The sequence below is a fragment of the Mus musculus genome, chromosome 15 (genome assembly GCF_000001635.26).
Source record: "Mus musculus strain C57BL/6J chromosome 15, GRCm38.p6 C57BL/6J".
NCBI classification, from domain to species: Eukaryota; Metazoa; Chordata; class Mammalia; order Rodentia; family Muridae; genus Mus; species Mus musculus.
In genome coordinates, this window is record NC_000081.6 from 75,561,493 (window position 1) to 75,570,026 (window position 8,534).

Genomic DNA, 8,534 nt, shown 5'->3' on the forward strand with positions numbered 1-8,534 from the left:
TCTCATTTGCTTGCTTATAAATGGTTCACTAACCATTTATGGGTGGGGGGACAGGAAGCCAAAAAACATCAGCTTCTTGCACAAATATGACTAACCGGATTTCAAAGAAAAGGGCCTATTGTTACACTACCATCGAAGCTATGGAGAGGCCAGCCATTCACACCTAGAGAGGCAAGCAGCCCATGGGAAGAGAGCTCCATGGTCCTTTAGAGAGATACCATTCCAGGAGCCCTGGTGTATCTGCACTCCAGTATCAGACCCCAGAGAGCAAACTCTAAAACAGATTCTATCAAGAGACTCTGGCTATGGGAGACTTCGTCCATATAAGAATCAAGGGCAGAAGTGGCAATGTTCCCAGAGGAATCACGAAGGTCAGTTGCCTCAGCAGCCATTAAACTGTTTCCCTCCAATTGAAATGGCATAGCCAAGACCAGTGACAGAACCAGAGAGGTGGCAGCTCTTGAGCATCCTGTCTAGGTAAGAATGCATCATGTTGTGTAGGTCGTGGTTTAAATCAGTGGAGAGATTGGGCTGTTTCATAAGTGACTGAAAGACAGTGGCAGCTTTGAACAACCCCCTCCCTCCTGCTACAACGAAGCTCAGGTGGATGGATGGATGGATGGATGGATGGATGGATGGATGGATGGATGGATGTCTGAGTGCAGCTACCAAGCCTGCCAACATTCAAGAACACATGGTACGGATTCACAAGAAGACAGAGGAGGTTCTGAGGCAGGAAGCCCCACACTGTATAAAACAGACATTGAGACAGACCTCAATGTTCCCAGCCTCGGTATAGCAGACATGTGGTACCATAAAGCAAGACAGAAGGAAGCAACCACCAAACTACCAAACCTACATAGAGTTGTGTATGCCAGGAAGGGCCAGTGCTGGCATGGAAGGTCGGCAGGAAGGAATCAGGAACTCCTCAAGGGACACTGTGACAATGAACCTCAAGGACATTCATTGCTGACATGTTGTCAGATGGAATGTCAGCAAGGTTCTATCCTTTATCTATTGGATGGACAGAAACCCCTGACAGTACACAGCTAGAAAGGATGTAACAGGGAGACAGGAGAGATCCATTGCCTTGTTAGAGGACCTATAGCCTCCTAGCATTTCTTCTCTGCCTGCCTCCCCGTTTCTCAAATCAGCCCTTCATACATGATCACCTCAGCCCCTAGCAGGAGGACAAGGATAGACCCTCCAAAGCCAGTGTCAGAAATCTGAAAATAACTGAGTCCCTACTAAGGGCTGGCTAAATAAACCAGAACCGTCCGTTCCCAGAACAAGTCAGGAAAACCCACAAGACACCAACTACAACTCCCTGGAAGGAGGCTGCTAAGGAGCTTCCTGAGAAAAAGGGCCAGGAGAGGACAGGAGGGGAGATGAGATGCCTCAGTCCATAAAGGCTCTCGCCACCAAGGGTGGTGCTGAATGGCATCCTCAGAACCCATATGATGGAAAGAGAAAGAACTAACTCCCCCCATGTCCTCGGTCCTTCGTGTGTGCTCCACTGCACACATTCACAATGAAGCAAATAAAAACTAAATGTAATAATTTAAAAAACGGGGGGCGGGGGGGCAAGGGACACAGTCAGCCCTGTCCAAAGAGCTTGTACCTGTCACTGATGTGGAAGGCACCCCAATGCCACACCAAAGCTAGCAATGGACCTCTCCTTGAGATTAGGATGTTGGCAACTCAAATAAGGTTGCTGAGGGGACCCAACCCTCTGTGCCTGCTACCCCATCCTCAGGATCCCCTCAGAGGTACAAGAGAGTTCTCCTTCTAACTTCATGCATTTCTTCAGGGAGGTCAGAGAATCTTGCCCCTGTTTGTTTTTAAAGACCATTCAGGCAACACATTAGGCGCATGGAGTTGACTGAAAGGATGTGAGCTCCAGGCTCATCTTCAGCTGGCAGCTCAGCCTTCCAGAAGCTCCGCAGACTTCTCCCAGGCATCCACCACTTCAGCTTCCCTGTTCCCTCCCTAGACATCTTTCCCCTGCTCCAACTGTGCTCAGTGCTCTCTAGGCACCAGGCATAAGCAGGGGGAGCACTTTAGAAGGAGGTAAGGAGCAGAAGGGACCATTGAGGCAAAGTTCGAATGCAAAAGGAACCAAACTTCTAGGGACAAGTCCCTGGCTGTGTCCACAACAGACCTCAGACATCAGCAACTAGTGACAACAGGGTCTCCCCCTTCCCGGTCACCCACCTGAGCCTGACTCTGGTCACTCATGTGCAGGTCCCAGGAGTAGTGTCAAGGCTAGAGCCTACAGGAACTAGTTCTCTTTCTGGGGGCCCAGGACCCAGCAGTGATCATGGGTTTGGGTCAGCCGCAGGTGGCATGGGAGAAGGAAGCACTGGCCAACATTCAGGCCTCAGAGAATGCCTGGGGTGTTCCCAGAGCATCGCAGGGTGAACCCAGCTACACAAACCATCTGTGGAGCATCTGGCAAGCAGCAGGAAGCTGGGTGGACTCAGGGATGAAACTGAAGATCAGCAGCAGGGGATGGAAAGACCGGGACAGCTCATCTCCCCATACAAGTCCTCCCCATTTCTCCCACCTTTGCCACCTTCCCCGGGAATCAGCATCTTTGGGCCTTTGTACTCCATCCATGCTGGATCACAACTCATAGTGGAGCAGCGAGGTGCAGATATCCAGCGAAGGGGCAGAGTTCAGGAAGTGAGACCTCTACTTCCACCTTAACCAACCCCAGGGTCTTTAGCCACCCATAGAGAGCTGAAGAGGCCCAGAGCAGTGTCTGCAGTTGGGCGAATGTGCATCCTAGGAAGGGTGTGAATGTGCACCTGAACACATCACATGGGGTGATGGGGACACTGGTGAGGATATTTTGGTGCCGGTGTGTGTGCAGGTACCTGTGAGTGTGAACACGTGACTGAGCAGAAGAGTTGACGCTGGCTGCGTTCTGCGGGGAAGCGCACACCCAGGCTGGCCATGTGCATTGGGAAACGCATGAAGGAGTACATCTTACACCCATGGTGAGCTTGAAAAGTTCTCACGCCTCCCCGGCAGCCCCGCATTGCCACCCTGTCCATCTCAGCTCTCACCCCACCTTCCTTAACTGTCCCCTCCCAAGCTCCCAGCCCTAAGCAACCCTCCTCAGAGCATCCCCAAGTGTCTTAGCATACACTCCCACCATCCCCTATCTGTCCGGTCTCGGTGCCTAGTTTGGCACTTACTCCCTACCAAGACCATGCCCCACCTCCAACACCCAGGCTCAGACCCGGGCACAAGACTCAGAAGTGACTTTATTTCTCTGTAGTTAATGCCCCTCAGGCCAGGCTGTTGGGCTGTCCCTGGCTTGACCTCCCTCCCCTTGGAGACCTGGAGGGTCTCAGTCCCTTGCCCTCCCCCTCCCCCCTACCCCAGCTTCCTGCCAGGATGTCTGGACTCCTGGAGATATTCAGCTGCTTGGGATATGGAGCTGGTGGAGAAACGGAGAAGGCTCACTCACATCTAGGGAGGTTGAGAGCCTCAGACCTTGATGCCAAACCCTTGCTGTCCCAGCCCCAGCCAGGCCAGGCTGGGGAGGGGCAGCAACAGGCTTAGGGGACAAGCTCCAAAGCCCAGCAGGAGGGAGGGAGGGGTCTTAGGGCCCAGCCCAGAGAAGAGCAGGCCCCAGGCTGAGCAGGAGCCCCCCAGCCAGGGCCCAGGGGCTGCGTCCTGCGACCGATGCCCCGTTGCACAAATCTTTCTCGCAGCAGTCCACGTCGACTTTTAAGATCCCAGAGTTAATGAACCCCATCAGATAGTCTGAGAAAAAGTGCCGCTTAACGAAGTCGCAGGAGGAAGCACACATCTTGTTCACAGAATGATCCTTCCTGCCTGGGGGGAAAGAAGGAAGGCATGGGGGCTAAGGTCCACTTCCATCTGAGCTCTGTCCCTTCCCTAGAACCCAGGACCCTCCAGATCAGTTTAAGACGTGGAACCAGGGAGGAACAAGCCAGTGTTGTCTTGCCTCAAAGTCATGATCTTGTCCCAGGGAAGAGGAACTCAGAGGACACCTCTGATCTCTCCCTAGATCTAGCTTTCAGTAGCCCCGCCCCCTCACCCGGTCCAGGCTTACTGCTGCTGGGGTCGGTGATCCGCACGCTGGCACAAACGGTATCGGTGGGCTGGCACTGCTTCGGAGCGCAATGGCTGGAATTGGCCAGGGTGCAGTCCTGGCACCACAGGCCATGGGCTAGGCAGGGCATGAGAGAGGGATAACCAGGGGAACCCGAGTCTGGACAGCCAGACCCTACACCCCCTCTTCCCCAACCTGCTGCAGCTATCACGGCAGAACCATGCTCACAGAAGAGTTCACTCCCACAAGACCCAGAGTGGGCCTCCAGGTTGACCCTGTGCTGTGCCTACACATCCTGCCTCCCGCATCCTCTTACTCCTACACACAGCACCCCCAAAGATAGGTAGGTTCCAAGACAGGAAAGGTCCACCCGACTTAATAGGAAGCTCGCTGAACCTCTGAGAATGAGGGACATCTGCGCAGTACTAGAAGAAAGGTGGAAAGGCGCTGGATGCCCTCGAGTGTGGGGAGAGCCCCCGGTGGCTGGAGCTGAGATCTAAGAGTGGTGCTTCCCGTGATATGACCCCTCCCCGCGGGCCCCCGACTCACCCGGCGAGGGGCAGAGAAGCAAGGCCAGCAGCGCCAGACCGAGGCTCTTCATGGCTGCAGGCAGCATGCTCCGATAGGGCCTGAAAGAGGCGCGGGGGCTGCAGGCGGGGGTCCTCTGGGGCGCAGGCCTGGAGGGGAATAGCCTCGGTCAGAGGACCCAACCCTAAACACCCTTCCCTTTTCTGGCCTGAAGATGTAACCATCCCCCAGGAATCAAAAGCGCGCGGGGGGGGGGGGGGAGGTCCAGGAGCTCGCAATGCCCCACCCCCAACCCATCACCGGGAGCATCCACCATCACAGCCTCCCCTCCAGGGAAAAGAGGTCTGCCCTCTCCGGTGAGGTGGCCACCCGAGGTCCCCGCAGCCTTCGCCCTGCACCTGCGTGGGGAGATTGTCTTCTCTCCCCAAGGAGCTGTAGGTGCGTCCGGACAGGAAAAGCGGGAGGAGGGAGCGCACCTTACCTGCCGGCGGGGGAGGGTTGCGCGCCGCGTCCCCGTCCTCGTCCCCACCCCTGGGCTGGGGGGCCGGGAACCCCGCGCCGAGTCCCCTCCCCTGGTCCCCGCGCGCGCGCCTCGGCGCTCACCGCGAATCGGGGCGTGGAGTGCGGGCCTCGGGGTGGGGGGCGCACTCACATCCCTGGGGTGTCCGCACTCCGGGCTCAGCGGCGGGCACGGCGCGGGGAGCGATGCCCTTCGGTCTCCCTGCGGACCGGAACCGGGGCGCAGCTTCGTCTTTCGGGGAACGCAGCCGCAGACGCGGACCCCGCGCGAGGGGCGGGGCGGAACCGGGGCGGGGGCCTCGCACAGCTGGGAGACGCGCGGGGTGGGGGGCGCCCAGGGCTGGAGGCCACTCAGCAGGTCGCCCTACCCGGCCTCGGCGCCTTTCGTCCGCGCGCAACGCCCCTTCTAGGTCTCCCGCTCCTGCTCCCGCCGCAGCAGCCCCCCACCCTTTTCCACCTCCCTACCCGGCGTGGGAGGATCCTCCCACTCTGCTTGGCCGAGGTCCCTTGCAGATTCTCGGAAGAGCTTTGGCTGCTAAAGGAAGCAAAATGCACAAAGACGCAGCGAAAGAGGGAAGCGGAGAGGTAGGGCTGTGGGGTTCAGACGCCCAGCCTTGGGGCTCCTCCCTCCCCAGCATCCACCTCGCATCCGATAGTTCCAGCCAATTCTACTCCTAAGAGTGCCCATGACGACGCCCACCGGCAACTCAGCCCTAGGGACTTTTGTTACCAACCACACCCACACACAGAGATGACAATCCTGGCCCCTGTGTAAGGATCACACCAGGTTCACACCTTGGGCTCCTGCTCCCCCCCTGCCCTTCCAGCTCTCTTGGGCTCAGGGTAAGCCACAGCTCCCTTCGCTCCCTTGTCACACAGGAGGAAAGGTGTTCCGTGTTCAAAACCCTAGGCCCTGGAAAAAGCAGCTAGCACACCTTGGATTCTGCCCGCCCGCCCCACCCCCACCACAGAACCTCATACCAGACAAATGACTGTCACTAATACCAAGTCCTTGCTAGATGTGACAACCTCTGCTGTCAGTCTGAGCGTATAGTCTGTTCTCTTTGATCTAAACAGCACATTATAGATGCATGTTGCCTTGGTGTCTCGGTGTTGAGTTACAGGTAAGGAGAACACTTAGCAATAGAGCCTCCTCCTGCCCAGGGTCACACAAGTCACCAGGTGATCAAACAGCGTGAGCACTTGAGTAGTTCACAAGTGCTGAGGAATAGAGGGACTAGACACTTTGAAGAAGGGATCTAGATGAAGAGAGTGCCGAGGATAAGAATTAGTTCATACACAATTCTCTGCAAAAGAAGTCCCGCACTCCACTCCATTGTGGAGCCCAGAGCCAGCCTGCCATCAGACTGGGGTGAGAGCAGCTGTGCCTGAGCCTGCACTCAGGTTGACAGGCTGAGCTATAGTATGGATTCTTGCAGAGCAGAGGCTTGGTGAGGCTTCTAGGTAAGAAGTGTTTTTAGGGGAGTAAATGGTCCTTGAACCCCTGTTCATCATGCCGCAGCTTGAAAAGGCAGGCGGCCTGACTAGATTTCCCTCAACACTAACAAACCTCCTCGAACACAAAGCCAATGTGCTTATTAAGACATGCTAGAAGAAGAAACACACAACCCCAAGCCAAACCGCAAGTTTACCTGACAGAAAGAAACTTCGCTCACATGAAAAAAGACCAATGCAGGCCTTAAAAGGACTCCCAGGAAAAGGAGGTGATCACTGAAAAAGAAATCTGGGGGGGCGGGGGGGAAGCAACAAACACCCTACATGTCACACCCTTTTATTTACATGAAATGCCCCAAAGTGTAAGAATCCAACAAAGACAGAAAGATTAGCCAAGTACAGGGAGGGAAAGGAATGACCGGCTTGGGACACGACTAATCATTTTGTAGTAATGAAATGCCCTAAAATTAGATTCTGGTGATGGATACACAACTTTATTAATACACTAAAAGTCACTGAAATGTATTCAATAAAGAATGAGTTGTGTGGTATGTGATATATTGTATCTTAATAAAGTTGATGTTTAAAAAAGAAAAACAACTTAGCACAGAGTTAAATTAGCCAGCAAATTAGACACAGATGAAGAGGGAATTTATGAGCTGGAAGACAAATTTGAAGAAATCATCAGGAAAGGCTAAGGATATAATTCAGTGGTAGGACTCCTGCCCACAAGAGATCAATGATGTAACACAAAATAAGAAGTTTAGAACCACAAAAGATTGTGTGCAGAGAGCTAAGAAAAGTCTAATTGAAATTCCAGTGATGGTGTTTAGAGACAGTCTACTTAAAATAAGTCAGAACTGGTGAAAGATAAGTGTTGGTAGAGATTCTGATGTATAATAAGCAAAATAACAAATGATGATTTACCTAAGCACAACATAGCAAAATTGCAGCCCACCAAAGACAGGAAAACCTAGAAAATAGAGAAGATAATTCTAAAGAATCTTGGGGCAGAGCAATCAAAACCAAAGAGGGTGAAATAGGATCTTTGCAGTGCTAGAGAAATGCCTAAGTCAGAATTTTATGCACCTTTGTCTAAAATTAGGAGTAAAACAAAATTTCAGATAACCAAAAGTCTAGAAAACAACTTAGTAGCAAGAAAACAAACAGCCTGACTCAAAATCAACAAAGGATCTAACTAAATATGTCTCAAAAGAAGGCATACAGGTAGTTACAGGTTTGCAGAAGAATACTAAATATCATTGGTTACCAAGGAAATGCTAATTCAGACCACAATGAAATGTAAAACGTGACATCAATTAGGAGGATGATTGCTAATTCAGACCACAATGAAATGTAAAACGTGACATCAATTAGGAGGATGATTCCCAAAAAAGCTGAAATACCACAGTGCTAGCTAGGATGTTAAGGAGGGAATGTGTGCATGATCTCATTTGAAGAGCAGAGAAAGAGTGATAAAGCCCAGGAGCTGGGCACCAAGAGACACAATTTCCCTTAGACAGAAGGATAAGTCATTAAGATCTGTTACACAGCCCAGAGCCATAGTTTATACAATGTATTTTTTTTATTACTAAGATAAAGTATTTTAAGTGTCTTCATTGAAAACCCAAGAGGTTGAAAAGCTGATTGGCTTCATTTAATTATTCTACAATGGGTTGTGTATCTAAAGGCTCCCTGATACCCAAAAACACACACACAACTATAATTAATCAACAGAACTATTTCTTTTGGTTTTATTTTCTTGTGACAGGGTCATGCCGGGTAGCCCAAGCTGACCTCTAACCCACTACCCTTCTGCCTCAGCTTCTGCAGTGATGAGGGTCCAGGTGTGTACCACAGCACTGACTATGTTTAGTTACAAAGGTTACCAGCCAAGTGCCAGTGCCCAGGTGTTGGCACTATTGGGATCTTTCTGAAAACT

General features: G+C 52.4%; 1 protein-coding gene across 9 annotated transcripts; it reads right to left on the bottom strand.

Moving 5' to 3' along the window:
- Window positions 1-3,252: 3,252 nt before the first annotated feature.
- Window positions 3,253-7,978, bottom strand: Ly6h (lymphocyte antigen 6 complex, locus H). 9 transcript variants are annotated; one of them, XM_006520900.3, is made up of 5 exons: window positions 5,603-5,813; window positions 5,222-5,339; window positions 4,640-4,767; window positions 4,091-4,207; window positions 3,253-3,849 (listed from the first exon to the last, which is right to left on the bottom strand). In XM_006520900.3, the coding sequence occupies exons 3-5, from the start codon at window positions 4,704-4,706 to the stop codon at window positions 3,614-3,616; spliced, it is 420 nt and encodes a 139-aa protein (XP_006520963.1). In that variant the 5' UTR covers window positions 4,707-4,767; window positions 5,222-5,339; window positions 5,603-5,813; the 3' UTR covers window positions 3,253-3,613. The 9 variants fall into 9 exon arrangements, with proteins under 9 accessions (XP_006520963.1, XP_011243908.1, XP_030104395.1 ...); XM_011245606.3 differs by having other exon boundaries at window positions 5,271-5,339; window positions 5,603-5,788; XM_030248535.1 differs by having other exon boundaries at window positions 5,100-5,339; window positions 5,603-5,773.
- Window positions 7,979-8,534: the final 556 nt, after the last annotated feature.